The sequence below is a fragment of the Sebastes umbrosus genome, chromosome 21 (assembly GCF_015220745.1).
Source record: "Sebastes umbrosus isolate fSebUmb1 chromosome 21, fSebUmb1.pri, whole genome shotgun sequence".
NCBI lineage: Eukaryota > Metazoa > Chordata > Actinopteri > Perciformes > Sebastidae > Sebastes > Sebastes umbrosus.
This window is the reverse complement of record NC_051289.1, coordinates 21,044,350-21,066,041: the sequence shown is the minus strand read 5'-3', so window position 1 is coordinate 21,066,041 and position 21,692 is coordinate 21,044,350. Positions and strand designations below refer to the sequence as shown.

At 43.5% G+C, this 21,692-nt stretch overlaps 1 protein-coding gene and 1 long non-coding RNA gene across 13 annotated transcripts in view; one reads left to right on the top strand and one right to left on the bottom strand.

The window, feature by feature from the left end:
- ntng1a (netrin g1a) overlaps window positions 1–21,692 on the top strand; it is a 128,559-nt gene that overhangs the window by 11,549 nt on the left and 95,318 nt on the right. For all 12 annotated transcript variants that reach the window (XM_037756738.1, XM_037756732.1, XM_037756735.1 and 9 more), the window contains exon 2: window positions 1,405–2,058. In XM_037756738.1, coding sequence (XP_037612666.1) covers window positions 1,810–2,058 — 249 coding nt within the window. In that variant the 5' untranslated portion in view covers window positions 1,405–1,809. The remainder of the gene's footprint in view (window positions 1–1,404; window positions 2,059–21,692) is intronic.
- LOC119480473 lies at window positions 652–13,540 on the bottom strand. Its single transcript, XR_005204940.1, has 2 exons — window positions 13,493–13,540; window positions 652–757 (listed from the first exon to the last, which is right to left on the bottom strand). It is a non-coding gene; the product is annotated as an uncharacterized LOC119480473 (long non-coding RNA).

Genomic DNA, 21,692 nt, shown 5'->3' with positions numbered 1-21,692 from the left:
TGTTGCTCATAGTGACAAACTCTCTGACAAATTTGCTCAGTGGAAACAGAATGCAGGTTGAAGTACATTTAGTCAAGTTCATGAGCTGAAATATAAAAATATCAATGACCTGATATTTTCATTTTTTGACACTTTATTTATGACGTACTAATTACTCCAGAGCAACAGGTTGTTTTTATACTGTGATAATAATTCAATGCCATTAACATCCCACACCCATTGATGACAACACAGTCATAATTATAAGTCATCCAGGAGTCTCTGGTGGACCGCTGACTCCAGTGCTCCATTATAGCACTTGATCTGAGTGATGGTAGTCCACTAAATGATCATGATCTGCTATTGCTGGTGGTGTCGCCAAGTTTTATTTTGTGAACCATTTCAGACACATTCATTTCCATTCACTGCTATATAGTCTCCCTTTCCACAGAACTCCTTTGGTTATAAACAATAATTTTTAATAGTAATAATATTCTTTAAGTTTTGTCATAGAACTAGTAGATTGAAATTCAATTTGGCATTCAATTTACAACATTAAATGAGCAGTGTGTAAGATTTTTCGGGAAACTATTAGCAGAAATGGAATATACTATTCATAACTATGTTTTCATTAGTGTATAATCCCTACAAAATAAGAATTGTTGTGTTTTCGTTCGCTTAGAATGAGCCCTTCATAGCTACATAGGGAGCGGGTCCTCATCAGGGAGTCCGCCATGCTGCTACGCCATGTTTCTGCTGTAGCCCAGAACGGACAAACCTAAACACTTTAACATTTCTACGTTACCTGAAGGCCACCGTAGTTCTCCGACGCGCTTGCGAAACTGCGGTAACGTGAGCGGCGAGTGAGTGCAAAACCGTGGTACTGCCAGCTGCCGTTTGACTTCAGTTGGTTGCAATCTGCAACCACACCGCTAGATAACACCAAATCCTACACACTGCCCCTTTAAGTGGAGCACCTCAAAGTACTGCTCATGATCAAGACGGCACCGTCAGATCTTAGATGACCAGGATGGCATAAAACAAAAAGTTTCTCCATCTTTTGTGATCTTGATCTCTACTCTTTATCATTGCAGCTCATACAGTGTGGGGTGTGGAGGGGGGGGGTGTGTGTATGGCAGCTGTATGTAACCCTGTAGGCTTGATACGGCTGAGTGAGATGAGGGTTCGGCGTGAAAGCAGCAGGATCCAATTTACCCTGATGGCCTCGCTGACTGATTTCCTGTGTTTTGATGGACAACAAACGCCAACATGGCACCCCTATCTCGCACCCATCCAACTTTCTGTTCACACATACACCTCTCACCGGTGCCACGGCGCCGGCTAATGTTCTCTCAGTGTCAAATTCTGCTCCCTTAAGGGAGGTATATTCACCCCCCACCCCTCTCTTCTTCTGTTTCTCCGCAGCACCAGATCGCCACGCAGGAAGAGGACCATGATTGACAGCCGGGCTAGCTGAGAAGACCTGCCACTCATCTTCCTATCAGCGTGTCAGAGGGCTATCTCCTTCTCGCCTTCCCCCCCCTCTTCCTCCTCCTTCCTTCTCCTCCCTCCCTCAGTCCTCTCCTCTTATCTTCTCAATGGGCTGGTAACCTCGCCATCCCTCGTAGTTATCCACCACTCCAGAAACCTGAGAGAGACAGAAATACTAAAGAAAAAATACTTCGAAAAAAACAAACTCTCGCTCCAACTGAGGGGAGTTTGGCATGCCTCCTCACTCCAGTTGAGTTGCAGTAAGCGGAAGAAGTAGAAGAGGGATCTCTTGTTAGCACCCCTTCTCCTTCTTGAGAAGGAGCAGAGAGAGGACCAGCCATGCGTTTCCATTTGGCGTTGGCGCTGCAGGCGCTGTGGACCAGTGTTTGCCAGGCGGGCATTCAGCACTACCCCGCAGCGTGGGGCCACTACGACGTGTGTAAGTCCCAGATTTACTCAGACGAAGGCTTAACCTGGGACTACATGGCCTGCCAGCCAGAAGCAGCAGACATGACCCAGTACCTGAAGGTTACTCTGGATCCTCCCAACATCACCTGTGGAGACCCTCCGGAGACATACTGTGCCCTGGTGAGTACATGCAAAAGTGAAGAAACCCCCAAATGTTCGCTTTAATTATACACACACACACACGCAATCCCAAGGCAGCTCTCTTATCTGTGTATCTCCTCGGCTTGTTCTGACCCCACAGCCGTGACAGACACTTTGAAAGCCTGTGTGACTCAGATACGTTGCCGGGGCTGTAGAAATAGAGGCTTGTGCCCATTGACGTCATGTTCTGCTGTTTAGAAAGCTGCTTCCGAGTGTGCACTGCAAACACTGTCTCATGGGCTGTTCACTTGCCGAAAACACAGCATAATGTGACTCTACCAATGAACACACACATCAGAGTCACATAAAAACACAGTTCACCTCAGTTCTTCGTGATTTCGGCTTCTCTGTTAGCGTCAGTGCGTGTGTGTTTTCGCCGAGCTGGATGAGTGGGTGGCCTAAAAATTCAAACAGTCTCTGGGTGAAATAGTGCACAGGTGGACTAAAAATACAACAGCATGTATGAGAACTTAAGTGGAGCACTATTTTAAGCTCCAGTACACCAATGTTTTTTTGTTTTTCTTACATTTAGCAGCACCTTTGCACATGCAGAGCTATAAGTGTTCATTCCTTTGTTTTGTTTTTTACTCAAACCCAAGTGGCCCAGCATTCACCGTCAGCATTCATTATTGGTCATGGTATGGTCATTTTTCACCTTTAAAGGGATAGTTTGGGTGTTTTGAAGTGGGGTTGTATGAGGTACTTATCCATAGTCAGTGTATTACCTACAGTAGATGATGGTCGGCCGCCTCCACCTTGGGGAAACAGGAGTACCAGCACGGGAGCAAAGCAATATAGTGCTGTGGACGGGGCCGGCTACAAAACTTATTTTAGACACCTAGACATCGTGTTTAGAATATTTTCACCGCTTTACCTTGCCGTCAGACAGCCCTTTCCGACCGGGAACCAAAGCCGTTATCTATGCTCTTGCCAAATCACCCAGACTCCGTGTTGAAACAAACAGTCATTTTACCTCGCAGAACACAGGAGTTGTTGGTCTACCGCTGACTTGATAGGTTAGTTTGTTTGTGTTATTTTGTGTCTTAGGTTAGTTCGGATTCACCAAAGTCACACAATAGCACAAACAAACTAACCGATCGAGGCAGCGGTAGACCAGCGACCCCTGTGTTATTTCAGGTAAAATTACAGTTTTTTTCAATGGAGTCTGGTGGAGCTTTGGTTAAAGCATAGATGGATACAACGGCTTCAGTTCCTCGTTGGAAAGGGCTGTCTGATGGCAGGTAAAATGGTGAAAATATTCTAAACATAGCATGCACTTAAACTGGTATCAATTTTTTTAAGTGGGCTTTTCTTTTAGGTGCATAAAAATACGTTTTGCTGCTGCCCCCGTCCACAGCAGTTCATTGCTTTGGTTCTGTTCAGTAACTCTTCTCTGTTTCTCCAAGCTGGGGGCGTGCCGACCGTCATCTACTGTAGGTAATACACCGACTATGGATAAGTACTTCATACAACCCCACTTCAAAACACCTGAACTATCCCTTTAAAAGGTTTATTTGGGGGATCCAGTGCCACCTTTTGACTGTTGCTTTCGGCATATTTGCCTTCCTGTGAGAAATGACTGTGTCTGTCTATGTCAGACTTTCTGGTATGGTGTTGTACTTTGACATAAAGTAGGAGGATTATCTCTTCAGCCTCAGTGGTTGTCAGCGCCCCTGCTGTCAACTCAGATCTATTTTGTGTTTAGTGCTAATTAGCAAATGTTAGCATTCTAACACGCCAAACTAAGATGGTTTGAACATGGTTAACGTTATACATGCATGTTAGCATTGTCACTGTGAGCATGTTAGCTTGCTGACGTTAGCTTTTAGCTCAACTGTGAGTGAGTTCAGCCTCACAGAGCCGGTAGCGTGGCTGTATAGACTCTTAATCCACATCCCAAAGGGGTTGTTGAGTCACTGAACAAATTTGCCATGATCGACCTGTTGATGAAGGGGTTCCACATTGCTGCACACTAGTTTCATGGTAACGACTCAAAAGTGATGTTTTGGAGGACGAGAGAGAGTTCGCATTCAAACGGCACTATAAAAAGCAGTGATTGGTTGATTGCTTTACCCTTTGAAGTTCATGTGGTGCTGTTGATTCTGCAAATTACATCGCAATCATGAAAATCACAAATTCCCCAGTGGAGCTGAAAATAAAATGAGCAAAAGATGCATATTAGGTCAAGTATTTAATTAGCAAACCGCCCTCCTCCTTATTCCGGGTCCTTTTCACTTTGAAGCTCACAGCTGGTCGCCTCAGATTAACGCTAAATGATGAATCCATTTTGGGCCGTCGTGTGTTACCAAGTCATCAAAGATTCTCTCAGAACAAATGCACTCCTCAACAGCTTCAAGAGCTCTTTAGATAAATAGCAAGATGTTCCAGGAAAAAGTAGTAACTTGAGGAGTATAAATAGACAGTCGCCATCAGCGGAAAGTCAGCTGAGAGGAGACACAGAGGAACAGAGAGGGATTAACAAAATACAGATGACAGAGACAGCGAGAGAATGATCAAGAGGGAAGCGAGACGGAGCGAACATGGGGGAGACAGACTCAGAGGACTATGTGCAAAGCATACGGCGACTGAAGAACTAATATCTCCTGCGTGGGGCGGGATGGAGGCTCTGAAATGTGAATAATTCAACATGTTTTGTAGCTAATGTGTTTTATTCATAGGACACATTATTCAGCCCGACATCTCTCAGGCACTTTTGAAAAATGCTGACTCCCCGTGATCGGCCAAGGTTGGTTGAAGGCGAAGGAGGTTGGAAGGGGGGAGTAGGAAGCCATATCTGGGAGGTCATCGTCAAAATGGGATCACCCTCCGATCTCCCTCTGGGCGGCCCCGTGACCTCCGATTGATCCGCGATTGAACCCGTAGTGTGTCTGGTATTTGCTGCTCGGCGGCCGTGTTGTGGATAAACTGGATGATGAACAGCGGTCATCCGTGTGTGACGCTCCAGTGGAGCCGTTCTATTTCTGGACGCACAGTTGAAACAGAGTTTATTATTATTATTGCCAGCCTTTTAACAGTCTGATGAGCGCTTATTGAATTAGTGGGGGAGTTTTCGCCGCGCTGTCGCCCTCGTGTCTCCGCCAGTCAGTGTGATAGGAGGGCTTCAATTAAACAGGCAGTGGTTAGCTCCCACATAACCATTTCCTCTCTCTGTTGTACTGTACTCATCGCGAATCACACAGACATCAGTGAAATGTGACCCCTGCCGCTTGCCATAGAGTCCAATTCTCTGCAATTGGTTTATGTTTACCCCCGGGCAGTAACGTGGCTCCGAATCAACATCAGAACAATTATCATTGATATTCCAGCTACTCCGGCTGCCAATACGCTGCTGCAATGCCAATAGTGGTTTGTATCGTAAGTCAGATCATTGCAGATTCGGGGCAATTATCATTAGGCCGCGTTATCGGAGAATTTCATCTCTCTGGTAATTGATTCTGCGCTCGTAGAGGCGGGTGTATTTTAAAGCCTCGCGTCTGCTTCCTGGAGCGCTGAAGGTAACAGACACCGAAGCCTGACGAGAGGAGAGGGAGACATTGAGAGATGCAGCTCGAGGGTGTGGTGCTTATATGAGCATGGTTACCTCAGGTTGCGGCCTTCATCCCCCCACACACACACACACATGCACACACGTACATTCACTCATACACACACCACGCTCCCCAGCAAAGGCTTTTTATTCTGCTTCTAGCCCGGTGACCTTTTCGATAGCAATAAGCTGGCATTCACTGAACTCTGGCACACAAATCTGCCATCATATGAGATTTCACTGTCCCCTCCAGTTTGACTCAGGCTGGCCTTTAAAAGCCTGGACAGGTCGCAGAGCCTAGACCAGTCGATGATTGACTTTGTGCCGGATTCAGGAGAGCAGATCTGACTTCATACAAAAATCATGTCCCGTTGCAGAATGATTCTCGTGAAACCAACTCGTCCAAACACAAATTGACCGATTATTGTGTTCTCAAAACCTCCATACTTGAAAAGTTACAAAATAGTAAATGCAAATACTTGTGTTACATTTCAACACAGTCTCACGTCAGTTCGTGAAATAGAAACAAAATTGTATCTATTTGATTCGTGTAGATAGACACGAATTTCCCTTTTTTTTTTTGGTGACGCTCAGCACAACTTTCAACAACCTTTTCAGGCTTTTTCCTACGAATGTCCAGCGACGCTTGCGGCAATTTCTGCTCCAGTCTTTTCAAAATAAAAGTACTTAGTTAAGCTTGGGAAAAGATTGCGGTTTTGGTTTAAATAACACTGGAAGTGCCGTAACTTAAGTACGGAAGTTATGTGACAAAAACTACTTGGATAGCTTTAGGAAAAGATCGTGGTTTGGTTTAAAATAACTCCTAAAGTGCCAGAACTTAAGTACGGATGTTACCTGACAAATAAATCAACTTTGACTTCTGGTTTCGTAGTGACACGAACACCGGTCTCCTGGGTGAAAGTCCAATATTTTTTGACCCACCCATCCATCCCGACCTCCCTACGCAGCATTCGCCGCTCTTTATACTTCCTGGTTCACAATTACGTGGATTACATACAAATTGATTTTGTGCTGACCATCACAAAAAAATGTGAAATTCTTGTCTATGTGCACGAATCAATACATTATATTGAGTGACTATTCCACGCACCACTGTGCGACTGTGCTGTACATTAAGACTAGTCTGTGCTGGCTAGTACAGGTTGATTAAATCGAGTAGTAGCCGTGCGTTCTTCATGTCTAGCTCCTGTACCATATATAGAAGGACTCTCAAGGGAATTATCAGTGGTTCATTTATTCTACCGCAGAGGTTTGAACTGAAGTAACATCCACTCAGTTATTCCAACACTCCAACACACAATTTATCAACCAGCATAACCTTGCATGTGTTGGTTCTTTCTTTGATGCACATGGCATTAAACATAGAAGAAGCCCTTTTCTAGGTAGAACTCCATAATTTATACTAACTATGCTTGTGTGCGTGTGGATGTCCTCATGCATTCCTGTGAAAGCACTGTGTGTCTCTATTTGTGCCATCAATTTACAACCAGGAAATGCTGATGAATGCTGAAACCTGAGTCCCGGCAGGCCGGTGCATTTCATAGCCAATCAAATCTAAATGAGGAAACCAAGGAGATTATTAAAAAGGTGCTGGAGCACAGTAGTGTTTCTTTTTTACCCCTGATGAAAGGTCATTAAATCTGTGCCATGATAAGAGAAGGTAGCTCACATATAGTGTCTTAATTATTCTGCTTAGCTATTGAGATCAGTAACATGATGCACTGATTTAAGCTTTGGAGCATGTGGCGAGCATGGTAACTGTGCACATTGTGTCTGTGTGTACGTGTTTGAATCCCTGAGTTTGACTTACACTGCCATTTACTGATGTTGGGAATGTTTTGGGTCATATCTGTGTACCATTTGCTGATGCAGAAAATGCTACAGTATAGTATATATGGTTGATGGATAGTGCAGTATACCTGTGAGCTAAATAAAATACAGCACACAAGTACTGCAGGAAGATATAGCAAAGATAAATCGACAAGTTCAAAAATTTATTCGGATTTTTTAAAACGGCTGTTTTGTACGACGGAGTATTAGGTCCATTGTAGGTAAAAAAATTATAATTACGGAGCCGACGGAGGGGGTTAACATTACGAGAAAAAGACGTGGAATTTTTTAGTTTAAAGTCGTAAATTTACGAGAAAAACTTGGATATTCTCTGATATTAACGTGGCAAATTTACAAGAAAAAACTCACAAGATTATTAAGTCGTAAATTTACAAGAAAAGAATTCGGGAAAATTCCATTACCGCGGTAAGTGTGTTCAGAGTCCCATCAACAGTTGATTTTTAGTGTAACTGTGCTGAAATAAAAGTTTGTCTCTACTCTCCTATAATTTCTACAATACTTTTGGCCATCAAGTGACACGAGAGGGTGGAGCTAAGTACAACCGAATGCTGAATAAGACAACTAGGGTCATTTTCTCATAGATGGTGGCTGGAGTTACCACGGATTTGCACTCCTCTATTTTTAAACATTTTTTCTTGGAAATTTATGACTTCATATTCTCAGAATTTTTCTGAATATTACCCCCTCCCCCTGGCTCAGTAATGATTTTTTTAGGTCCAACATTATCAGGGTTTTTTTAAGTGTTACATGATTAATTTTAGCACTGTGTTTTGTCAGGTAAACCAGTTAATTTATCAGTGATAACAAAGAAAACAGTGTGGTTCAAGTGGTGTAGTTTCTTCAGTGAGGTGCTAAAAAAGTTAAAAATACTGTGATGAAGATCAGGTGTGAGGTGTGTTTTTTGTCATCTGCTCATCTAGTGATGTTGGAAACAGGTGTGTATCGTTCTAGTCCCTCAGCAGGGGCTGGGCTCTGTCAAGTGTAGGAATGGTAAAACTGTTAAACAGTAGATGACACTCTTGTGTCCCATTGTGTGTGCTTATAGCTAACGATAGATGTCAGAAATATTGAAGTATCTTAAGTCTTTATTTAGTTATTAGTTATTTTACAGTTTTTGAATACTACCTGTTTAACTCACCCCTGTGCCTACCGGAGCAGATGGTATATTCCAGTTGAAATCAGGCTGAGATGCTAACGTGCTACTCACTTCTCTGCAGTGGGATGGAAGGTTGCAGCTATATGTAGAACTCTAGGTTTTGTTTGTTAGTTTGATGTTTTGTCAGCTTTAAGGTGTTGAACTTGGCAAGAGTTTAATTTTTTGCCCTTTGTCTAGTTTAATTTTTATTAATAAAACTCCCCCCTTTTTTTGCAGAAGTCATTAGATATTGCATTGTTCATGAGCCCTTTCAAAGATTCCCAATGCCCAAAGGTAACCCCAAACCTTTATATAGGGTGTTGCATGTAACAGCTGGTAAAGTCCAACGAAAAACGATTGTAGCTCACAAGGGCTTGTATGCTTCAATATTTTTTGCACTTTCACTAAGTAGATAAGCAACACTCATGATTGTAATGAATTAGAGCCACAACATGTTCAATATGCTGTCTCCATGATCAGCATAATATCAGAGAAGCCATCCAAGCACCATACAGGGGATTTTCTGGCCAATAAATGCAAGGCGTGGGGTGCCGTGGGCTCCCGTGGATTTACATTGCGATATACAAATCGGACCTTTTCCTAAGCTGATCCTGATTAGAGGATTCAGACAGATAAAGCGTCTGAACTCCCCCCTGTGCTCCGCCCGCCCCGCACTCTCAACAGGCTCCGCGCTGACATTTCCTTGAGAAACGAGTGCGCTGTCAGCAGCAATATGTCTCATTTCATATTGTAACAGTCAGTGCAAGGGTTAGAGGAGGTGCGAGAGTGAGAGAAAAGAGACGGTGGCTTTTTTGCAGTCCTACAGTCTTGTCTGTGACATTCTGTCTCATACACCTGTTTGGCTATTAAGAAGACGAAACTGCAAACACAAGCACAAAGGTGGCTTTCCAGACCTTCTGGCTGACTTTAAAAAAAAAAAGGTCAGAGTCAGGAATGTTGTAGCAAGTAACCAGCAGTGAAAAACTAATTATTCATTCAATAGAACTGCTTAGCATTAGAGGATTGAGTCAACTCGATTCATTTTATGTGTCGTCTTTCATCTTTACCAGACCAAACCAAATCAAAGGTTTATTGAAATTTGCGGCACAGGATAAGGACCAAAACAAGCTGAAAGGAAAGATGTGTGTAATTCACTAATTCTTGCAGCATAAGTCATTGTTCTTTGTTTGATTAGAGATGGCTATCTGGAGTGCAAAACAAGGCTGGAGTTCTTGTTTCTGCATAATTCACCAACAGGCAGCGTTTGAGACTTGACTGAATTGTTCACAGATGATCTTAATCTGGGCTCAAGGGAATTCTGCCTCTTTTTATGTGATTTAATTAGTCTAATCAACCCTCAACAAACAATTTCAATTTGAAGTTGATGTAGCAAACACTACACTGTTTCATTATTGCACTTGACGGATAACACGCTCCTTTATGGATAGAGCACTTTCATCATCTGAGGGAGCCATAAAATACACTGTAGTATTTCAACAAGACCAAAAGCTGGTTTTTGTCCGAAAAATTCACACGGAACCTCAGCAACCAAATAAAGGACAATGTATGGCTTGGTAATGTAGCTGATTTTATGTTATGGTCTTGGGTTAGCATCAAACTTAGGGTCCAATTAGTTTATATATTGTGTAGTTAACATTAGCCTCTTCAACCTGGTCTCACAGGAAGGTGTATGAATAGCATGACATTTCACTGACATTACACGTGTCATGAGGAAGCATTTTAGTCTTTTGTACACCACGCAACAAAACTATGGTAATGTCCGCAGTTAGGTTGAAGCAACAAAACCACTTAGTAAGGTTTTGGAAAAATGTCAAGGTTGGCCTTTAAATATGTACTTAAACTAAATAAAATATGTATAGAAACAGCATAACATAAGCACCGAAAATATGTCACAAACGTCACAAAAAAACACGTGACAAACGTCACTGATGTAACTTACAAAACACAACACCAGTCTTGAACACCTGTCTCTAGGGGTGTAAAAGTTTGAATACGATACTATACATATTGTTTGGACAACGATACAATTTAGATTCAATCCAGCATCGACATCAGACCTTGCCAGCAGCATTTGATGTTTGGTCAGCAAATAATGTGACAGTATGAAAACAGCATACCTTTTACTCACTGGGTGTGGCTACACATTTTGACAAATAATTGCATGTCTCAATTAGATGCGTTTATTTGACCTAGATTCTCCACAATTCAATTGTTGAGTTAATTTTACAAATGAATGATTCGTAATTGATATTTGATTCAAAAGCCTATTTCATTATAGATGCAATTCTCATACTGCTAAATAAACAATGTGATAGTATTTCCCATATTTGCTGAGACTGAGTTTTGTGCGAAAGGAACTAAGGCTTGTCCCATATAGACGGCTTTCCCAAATATACACCGGTTGAGTTAAGTGATTGAAGCAAATAAAAGCCTGGCTATTAATTGCAGTTTTACGTTAATTAAGAAATGTAGGCTGGTTTAGTCCTCAGTATAACTACACTGAGAGTTTTCACTCATGACAGAAGTGCTGCTGTTGGTTGAAAGCTGCATTTGAACTTTAATTTATTCTTGCTAGAGAGGCTGTGTGAAACCGGTCCAAACCTTCCTGCTGCAACAGATCAATGGGCCTACAGACAAATTACTACAGGACACTAAACAAAATACTATTAGGAAACCATCTGGAAAGCTCACGCTGCTCGTGATAATTAGGGCGATGTGTCTGCGTGGAATCTCCTCAGGATTCCACACAGAAGTGATTGATGGTGCATCAATCAACACTGGTCAGTGAAAACGTTCCTCAATGCGTGTGATGGATGCATTGCGGGCAGGCATTGCGCCCCAATGCCATTCATCGTAGTCCAAAGGAAAATACCATGCAATGCAGTAATATTAAAGTGACAGGAGGCAATATATTTTTGGGCAAAAATTCCATAATAACCTTTCAGCATATTGTAATTCAAATGTTCTGAGAGATAACTAGATTTCTGCTCCTCCTCATGGCTCTGTTTTCAGGCTTTAACAAATCTAACCCGTGAAGGGAGACTTTGGCCAATCACAGGTCATTTCAGAGAAAGAACATTCCTATTGGCTGTGCTGGGGTCATGTGACCGGTGCTTGGCGTTCCTTCAAGAGAATTCAACATGGCTGCCGGGTCACAAATTTTCTCATTTTACAGCTAAACCGTGCACTACAAGATGATTCTGAAAACATTTGAGGCGAGAAATAGGCATTAACGTAACATAATATTGATTCATATTTGATCAGCGCTGCCTAGTTTGACCGTTTGGTCGGAGTTTGCGAGTGATTGACAGCCGGCTCTCATAGACAGCAGATAAACAGCGGACTTCAGATCAGCTCTTACTGCTTGTTTTCCTCCAGTCTGTGAAATCTTGCAGATGCCGTTAGGAGCACCAGAGGACACAGAGGAACATGATTTTTTTCAGGTTAACTGTTTCATGTACTACTGTCACAATATAGCAACCGTTTTATAAAAATAACTTTTTAAAATCATATTTTCTCCAATCTCACCTACTTCAGCTTTAAATGATGCACTCATGCTGGTTTTCCTAACATGTAACTGAAACATGAATATATAATGTTATCCCCCCTCCATGCGGTTCCCCTAATCTGAACCCATAACAAGCTTTTATCTTGTAGCTTGATACGTTCAGCTGAAACACGACCAGTACAGTGAGAATAGGTCGGATATTGTCTAACACAGCAGAGAACTGTCAGACTGTATCTCTCCGCCCAATGTGAAGGTTATACACACCGCCGGTCACGGGAGGATCTCATCACATTCTCCCCGACCCATCCTGTGCCATAAACTTTGCATGAGCGTCGGGGCGCTGTCTGAATTTTTATCATTTTCTTATTTCCTCCAACCGCTCGTTCTTCCCGGTCTTCAGGCGCTAACACAGAGTTGTCAGCCTGCCCAGGCGAAGCTCAAGAGAAGTCCATTAAACAGGTGTTGGCAAAAGAAAACCACACTTCCTGTTATGGGCATGTTGTGGCCCAGCCTTGCATAGTCTAGTTTGGGTAAGACTGAGTGAGGGAACAGTATTCTTATACCACATTCATCTGTTTTTAATGTTGAACGGATTCCAGGAGGGTTTTGTTTCCATCTACTTCATTAATGGTGTAGCAACAGTAACTAAGGCGGGTGAGGTTTAGCATTGCCGTAGTGAATATTGCTTTTACCTGCTTCGTTCTCTATTTCCTATGCTATTATCATCATCATCGACAGCAGCATTATCACCTTTAACACGACCACCACATGAATATTTTGTGATGTTCATGGTTTAAAGCACCAGTGTGTAACAATTAGGGGGATCTATTGGCACAAATGGATTATAATATTAATAAGTATATTTTCTTTAGTGTCTAATAAGAATCGTTGTGTTTTCGGTAGCTTAGAAGGAGCCGTTTATATCTACATTGGGAGCGAGTCGTCTTCGCATAGTCCGCCATATTACACTGCAATGTTTCTACAGTAGCCCAGAACGGACAAACCAAACACTGTTACCTTTTCCTGCTTGGGCCAGAGTCGATACCGTTACTCGCTCCCTTCGCCGCTGCTCTCTCTCTCTTGCTTCATCACTCACTTCCCACATATACACTCACTGGCTCTGCTCCAAATGGATCCAGAGAGAGCCATTTGCGTTTTTGTGTCGGCCACCGTAGCTTGCTGGTTGGTCGCAATCTCCTCACCTCACCACTAGATACCGCCAGATCCTACACACTGGACATTTAAAGGATCAATGTGTAGGACGAGTAGAGTGTGTTTGTGGGATTTATTTGCAGAAATGGGATATAATAATCATAACTGTCTGACAAACCAAATACTGGCTCTAGAGAGCGTTTTTACATTACCTGAAGGCCACCGTAGTGGCAGACACGCTTGTGCAGAGTGTAAAACCTTGGTACCGCCAGCCACCCTCTGACCTCCGTTTCTCCTCAATAAGTGTTATGATGTTAAGGATGGCCTCTGAGCGAGGCCAACGGTGTTACCATGATTTTGCTCTCAGTGGCTCACATTACCGCAGTCTTGGAAAGGTAAGGGTGAGCGGAGGTGTACTCAGTTGGTTGCAATCTGCAACCACACCACTAGATGCCGACAAATCCTACACACTGCACCTTTAAGTATGAATGGAAATGAGAAAGTATTGTTTTAAAAAGTGCAAACAGGAGGAAATGTTTATTTCCAGGGAGAAAAGTTTTGCAAAAAGTAAAGTTGGAAAGCAGACAACATCAGGTGTTGCTGTGATGTTGTGTGAGTGTGTGTGTGACTCGTCTATCTGGGCTCCATCAAGGCGTTCAGTGTTGCCTCACCGTTTACGCTGCCATAACAAGATAACAGGGGGCCTCCTTGACTCCAGCATCCCGCAGGGTTTTCTGTTGACTCTTTTTTTTCAAAGTTTGGAGCAAAACATTTCCTCCTTTGCCATAAAGTATGGAGAGGAGAGCTTGGAGAAGCTGAAGAATAGATGTTTTTTCCCCCCTGTATTTAGATGTAAAACTCTAGACTGTGAAAGTGAAAAAATATTCTCTCGCACGTATGAGAATGACGTCAATAGGAGAAGGGCTAACGTTTCATTTTGGGAAACAAAAACATTGTATTTCACTGTCATTCAGCTTCGGTTTCCAGATACTGACATGATGAATTCCCAGAAAATCAGTATTGAATATAAGTCAAGGGAGGAATGATCTCTCATAGCTCAGATTTAGCCTCTAAATATCTTAAAGGCTCTCGCTATTGACTTCTAGTCACCCAGAAATATCACATTGTCTCATTGTTAAACGCTCACTGCGCTCACTGGATTTGAAGACCGGTGCATAATATGAACCGAGCATACGGGACTTCACAGTGTGAATTATATGACACAGGCATTTTTTTTTTTCTTTCTCTCGTGTATTTTATTTGACGAAGGCATTTTTACTCCGCCTTTTCTCTTCGATTGCTCTGTGGGCTTCAAATCCCTCTTCCAGTAATGGGGGCTTTTGTTGCATTTCACAGTTCATCACTCATGGAAAATTATGGTGTGGAACCCCCTGTGTCATCCCCCCCCCCTGTACTCCTTCCACCGCGGTGCACGAGGCTCTGAGAATAGGTGGAGAAACTCAGTACTCGGCTGCCGGAGAGATCCGTTGACTTTTAATTGCTCTTTGAACCTCTGGGGTGGATTTCCCCTCTGAGCTCACTTGCTAGAACACTGATTTTCACAACACCCCCATTCCCTCTGTGGGACGCGGATAACAAATGGCAAGCTCACACACACACGCGGGCCAACACAGACGAGCTTACGGAGCCCAAAGCATGACATACGGTGGCATTCATATTTAGAGGCACTCATGTTTTCATTTATTTGTGTTGGGGGGGCTTTTAATGTTAATTGCAGCAGATAAGTGGGAGTGTTGTGAATGGAGCCATCCCAGTGATCCCATCTCTCATTTATATCCATGGTGGTGGTGGTGGTGGGGGTTAAATGCTCCCACAGCCCTGGCAGACCATCCTGTCCCTTATCAGCACAATAAAGCCCTTTATTTTGTGGAGTGGCTGGTGTATGCGGCATGCATGCGTGTCTGTTTCTATTTGTGTCTGTATCTACAGCCACACCACAGGCTTTCATGAATTCTGAACTGCAGCACACACCGTGCTCTTTCAGATGACTGTTCGCATCTATTTCAGGATGTAACCTACTGTATACGCCGTACTAACGTGAACCGCTATGATGTGGAGAAAACAACGATGTTCACAATAACAAAATGTGCCTTCAAATTCTGCCTGCTTATTTTCACCTATCTTGTTTCTTTAAATCCATCGGCTTCAGCCAAACTGCCATTGTACCAATGTTCTAATAGTTGTCTCAGGTGAGCAACATATTGGCCGCATGCCCCTGGGATCAGTTTTGTATGATTGAAAATTGCAGCTTTTTTGTATTTCGTATCGACATCATCAGTTCTGTATCAGAAGAAAGGGAAACATTAAGAAGTGTTACACCCTCAGCTGCAGTATCAACACAACCTTTTGAAAGTGCAGGGTAAGAGATTTAATGCATAATTTCTTCAAGTCAAAACTAGACCATTTGCAAACAGAGGTAGAGAAAACCTGCTGAGGAAACCTCAAATAACAACTCAGCCTCATGGGAAGGTGTATAAATAGCACGACATTAGAAGGACATTCTGTGAGTCATGACGACGCATTTTAGGCTTTTCAAAAGCTTGTCATTTGTACAGCCACGCAACAAAACTACGGTAACGTTCGCAGTTAGGTTTATGCAACAAAACCCCTTAGTTAGGTTTATGAAAAAACGTCATGGTTGGCCTTAAAATAAGGATGTAAACTAAGTAAAATATGCATGGAAACAACGTTACAGAAGTACGGAAAGCACGTCACAAACTTCTCACTAAAAAACAATACTAAACATAACTTACAAAACACCAGTCTCCTGGTTGAAAGTCCTGTGTTTGTTGGACCCATCCCCCTTGTCTTCTACCCGCTCTAAGCAGTATGTCTCGCTTTTTATTCTTAGTCACTAGCTCTGAGCGTAGCATATTTACGCGGATGCGTTTACATTGCATTCAGTACAGACTACATGGTGTACACATGACACGTGAAAACCAAGAAAGGCGCTCTTATTGCATGCTAAATGCCTCTCGCATTATCGTGTCATTCATACGCATTTTTCTCTGAACAGGCTGCAAATAATTGACTGTTTTAAAATGCGGTATGACCTCATATTAAATGCTATATTTGTTGTTGTTGGCCCAAAGCATTAATTAGTGCCCATTTAACTCGGAGAAGTAAAGGGAAATAAAGTGGAAGCCACTTTCACAGGAGTTTGTTTTTCTTGTCTGTTTGGTCTGGCTGTGTTTCCTCTGAGGAGCGTTCCTCTCCTCTCAGACAGCTTTTAGGTCCGTTCTGTCGTCCTGCTTGTTTGAGGGAAATGTGAAGCTGTACTCTTCACCCTGACAGGCTCCGACGAAGACTCCTGGATTACCTTGACTGACAGCTCCCAAACCCCAGAATCTGTTGTGTCTGGCCCACACCGAGCATAGGGCAAACTCTGAATCAATAGCAACGCTATCAGTGATGGAAATTGAATGCTGAATGTGAACGCTGAGTACCAGCTCATGAACTGCATAAGAGCATTTTTTTTTTCCATCGCCCGTCTCAGGTATTTCTCTCTCTCCCTGGCAGATACGAGTACAGCCGCACAGCGTAGAGAAAGTGTAAAGTTTGTTGGGACGTGCACCTTTTTTTGGAGCATCAGAAATAGAACGCGGGGAGATGAGAGGCCACGGATGGAATTGTCTTCAAAGTACAGAGTCGGCAGTCTTTTAAAGTGATATTACGCTCTCGTAGAACAGTTCCATTTGCCTGTGCGCTCGGCTTGATCTGACACTGAGAGGTAATTTGACATTTGCTGCCATGTATCATTTTGGATGACTACTCATTGACAGTTGCAAACAGGCTGAATTACTAGTTCAAAAAAGGCAGCGGAGAACAAAACATGTAGAATAAAGTGACATTTCTGCTCTCCTATCAAACCCATACAGAAATATAGGAAGTGGGATTTTCAGCCGTGTGAACATTTGGGAGAGCACTGAAATGGCTCCTCCGTGCGCCGTCCCACACATGGCCGAGTTGCTTTGTAAGCTAACATCTGCTCAGCCGAGGGAACCGGAGCGGTCAGCGAGCGAGACGAAGGCCTTGGAAAATGTGCTCGCTTAATTAAAGAAGGGGAGTGCAGCTATTTACACCTAATTCTGACATAAATCTGCAGTTATCGCACTGGCGAGACTGTCCTCTCCCCCCAATTTAGGAAGCACCCGAGAGCTTCTCCTTAATAAGCAATCCTCCTGATTAACCCTAGGCAGGAGTTACGGTCTCTTTCTGTGGGAGAGAAAAAGGACAAGAGAAGCTGAATCTAACTAGAGGGGAGGTAGTTAGCAAAGTGCCGTCACGGATATTGAGATTGTTAGCATTTTATTAACCCCAGTCAGGACAGAGAGAGTAATTGGTAAATTGGGTGTAGACTTGCGGTGTCTGCAGGACGTTGGCCTAAGGGTGCTGGCATATAGACACTTGGCATTTCAACCTCTCCATCTCCCGAGTCATCCACTCAGGCAATACTGTCTGCCTCGGCCCATTGCTCCCCTAATTAGCAAGTTGTTTTATTTCCTGTGGCTGCTAAACTACTTTCAGTCAGTCTGCAACGAGAGGACACGCAGTGAAAGTATCTCCCGCAAGGTGCCAGCCACTTGTCAGAGACGTATCATGTGACAAGGGTGCAAACGGTAATCTGTTCATTATGTTCGCAAGGACAGCGAGCGATTGAGAGGCTTGGCGTGGAAATGCATTTTACATCCCCCCTCTGTCTGCACATCAGAGGCTCTAAATGAAATGATTTAGTTAGAGGTGCCAGGCATTAGCTGTTACTGCGGGGCGCGCATTGTTGTCACGTTGAAGGCTCTCTTTCAACGACATTCAGCACGGCTTCAGACTATTCCCCCACCGTAAACACGGGGGAGATACGCCAAGCTGCAGACACGGTGTGGCAGGGAGCGTTGGCGTTTGATATGAGTCTGCTACCCCTCTCCTCGCCTCAATTCCCTTGGATCTCATCAAGGGCTTTCTTCTACACGTATTATTAGCTGGCTGGCTTTCTTGCCATCACCCTTACTGCTTTGGAGAATATGAGAGAAACACTGAGCAGCAGACAATTACACATCAGTTGAGGATTATATATATGTATGAACACCTGGTTTTATATGGTTGATAGATTTCTCTTTGACCTGCCCTTTTAGAATGTCATGTCATCATATCAGAGTTTTTCCATCTTTCTTATGTGACTTTGCACTTTAATAGTGACTGTATGCCAGCACTAACTTCATGCTGCGTAAGGTGTAGGGGGGTCACTGTGAGGAAATCTTCACACCGGTTAATAAACCTGTGACAATACCGATGGTCCCGATTACACCGGACATTTTACAAGAAAAGACGGCGCTCTATATCTGTAGGGCGCCGTCGACGGCTGTGTGTCTGGTCTCTCCTGTCCAGCTTTCGCTGTGAGGCCGCAGGTTTCCACCTGGAGCCGCTGCACCGCGCACACCGGCTGGGTACGCTTCAAGGCAATTGCCTCATTAACGTTACGGTTCGCTTATGGCGTCGGGTTTAAATCCAAAGTATTGCCAAAGAGGTGCTTTTGCTTTTCGCTTTGACACCAAATCCTGCGCCATCATCTTGTCTGTCAACTCTCTCTCATCCCGTGGGTGAAATCTGACTCCTGCCACTCTGAGCTGAGATACTTTAACTTTGAGATTGTAGTGTCTGTCGTTCGACTACGTATTGATAACGCTGCGCTGATAAGCCAAAATGAACTAAATGATAAAATTATTGTTGGCTTCAATCCATTTAGGTGAGCCGGTTCCAGGACTCTGGTATTGTCAGTGCTCACTCAGTGACATGGCTTTACTGGAACTCACTGAATGGAATGGAGCCGTCGTTAATGTTTTTAATTCCACCTGTGCTTTCCCTGCATTGATGAGCCAAAATGTCTGCTGGGAGAAGGGCCTGTGATTATAGACCTAAGCTGTGTTAATCCTGTAAGATCATTGTTTATCGTGTCTGAGCTGCTGATTAGTCTTTACAAAACTTCACACGTCATTTCGAATCACACGTGCAACAGGTTCTCTTCCCAACTCGTCACACTCTCACGCTTTGTCAGACCCCTCTGTGTAATTTTGTATTCGCAGTAAACATGTGCTTGATGTTGTGAATTATACAACAATACTTGCATAGGTGCAGGCAATAAAACCACTATAGTTAGGTTTAGGAAAAAAACAACATGGTTGGGCTTAAAACGACTACGTTTGTACGGTGAAAATGATGCTGAACGTTGTGAACACATACGAACAGCTGATTGTAACATGACACGAACAGCGGTCTCTTGGATGAAAGCCCTGTGTTTGTTGGACCCATCCACCTCCCCTCTCGCCACCCTGTGTGTCTCTTTTGCCCTTTAAACTATGTCACAGCACTCTCGTTGCACTTTCCCAGAGCGTTTAATATTCACGTGGATGAGTTTATGAATGTAGTTAATGGAAAGCCTGGTGCCTCTCATACTCACGCTAAAGGGTGCCTTAAGTGTCGGTATCTAACGCCGACGGCCGTGGCAAAGCCTCGGTATTTGACACCTTGGTAATGAGAACGGGCTGATACATGACATCACTGGCGTCGCTGAATCCCTCCGAGGTCAGGCATGTAGCAACTTCTCACATACATATCTACATACTGGCTCTAAAAAAGAAGTGGATGTGCACTTTGGCTGTCAGTAATTCTGAACTCATTTACAGCAATTTGCTTTAGTCCCAGCTGAATAAAATACGTCCTGCTAATAATCCTAATTAGCTCCACTAATGTACTCCCCCCTCCTCCTCTAAATACTCCCTCTGGTGTGAGGTTGGAGCCCATTCAGCCCTGCCACTACCGCTCAGCCGCCACTATGGAAGGTGAAACCGCCGTTACTGTTGGAGGCTTTAGTTTAGTTTTTTCATCCATGGAAGGTCAACAGAGCAGCCATCCAAACACTAGAGATGATTTTTACCACACTGCCTCTCTGCTTTCGCTTCTGTACGTTTTGTAATCAGCATTTCATATGTCATGCTAGTTGGATATTTGGTCTTCATGCAGGATGTGAAAGTTGCCCATTTCAACCAGTTCTTCTACCTGTCACTGAGCTTCTTGCTCAGCTGCCCCCATCATTTTTGAATAATAAAAAAAACAAATATCTTTGTTCACTATGATGCAGATTATCTATGAGTTTACAAAGAGACAACACAGCCAGATTTAGATCAGATAACAAAAAGCAAGAGGAAACAACCACACTTGCATCTTGTACCATGATATAACGGAGCGAAACCTGGCTCCAGCCCCTGATTCATTGCTACTGACTCCTTTGAACCTGCGGAAGTGCTTTTGGGGAACAGATCATAAGAGCCAACGTGTGTCTATATGTGTGTGTGTGTGTGTGACTGTGTGTGTGACTGTGTCTCGCTGTGTATCCGGGTGCCATGTGGCACCGAGCGACTCGGCTTTGCTCTGCCAAGAGATAAGAACACAGGGTAAGCCGCTCGCTGCGCCAGCCTACTGGATTTCACCTCTGAATCGTCTTTGTTGGAAGTCGTAGGGCTGCTCTATTTCTAAAGTGACAATTCTTGCAGAGCGCCATATTGACTTTATATGCTGTACATGCTGAATGTGAGAACCTATTTGAAATAGATTATCAATGGCAAAGCACTTGAGAGAGAATAAAAAAAAAAAAAAAGTTAAATCCTGCAAGTGCTGGAAACCTTGTTCACGGAGATGGTTTCACATGGTGATTAGGGGATATTACCATGTAATAGGCTGGTCTAATTGTTTTGATTATGTAAGTACTCTAATCTTAAGCACTTTATATTATCATAGCGCCACAAAGATTATGTGAGAGATGCCGTTTAATCCGCTGTGCTATTGCAGATGAGTGCACAGTGAAATAAAGGTGTCGGACTGTTGTGCTGACTGGATGCACGTCTTGCAGAAGATTCCTGCCAGTGAAGCGTTGGCAGCAGTCAGCAAACAGGTCTGCAAGAAGAGGGCAGAGCCTGCTGGGAAGTGTAGGCGGAGGCTGGCATATGGCTGACGGTGCTCACAGGCTTTTGCCTCATCAGTGTTTACCCTTGTTAGGCTGCCTTTTTAGCTTGTTTCAAGTGTGCAGAAATGAGAGATTTCAATCCCCTTAGTGGTATTTCAGCGTCTTATATTGTTGGAAAAAAAGGGGTCAGTGACCACACAGTGTCATGACACAGAACAGTGTCCTCTTAATGTCTTACTGTCCTGCTGCCAAATTCCAGACAAGAGAAGATTCAAGTTGATAAAGATGCTGATACTCACCTGAGTCGCCTTCAGTTATTACTGTGTGCTCAAAGCTATTAGCATTTGCAAGGACTTTTTTTTGCCCCGATTGTCACCTCTCAGATGGTTATTGGGTAGGGCTG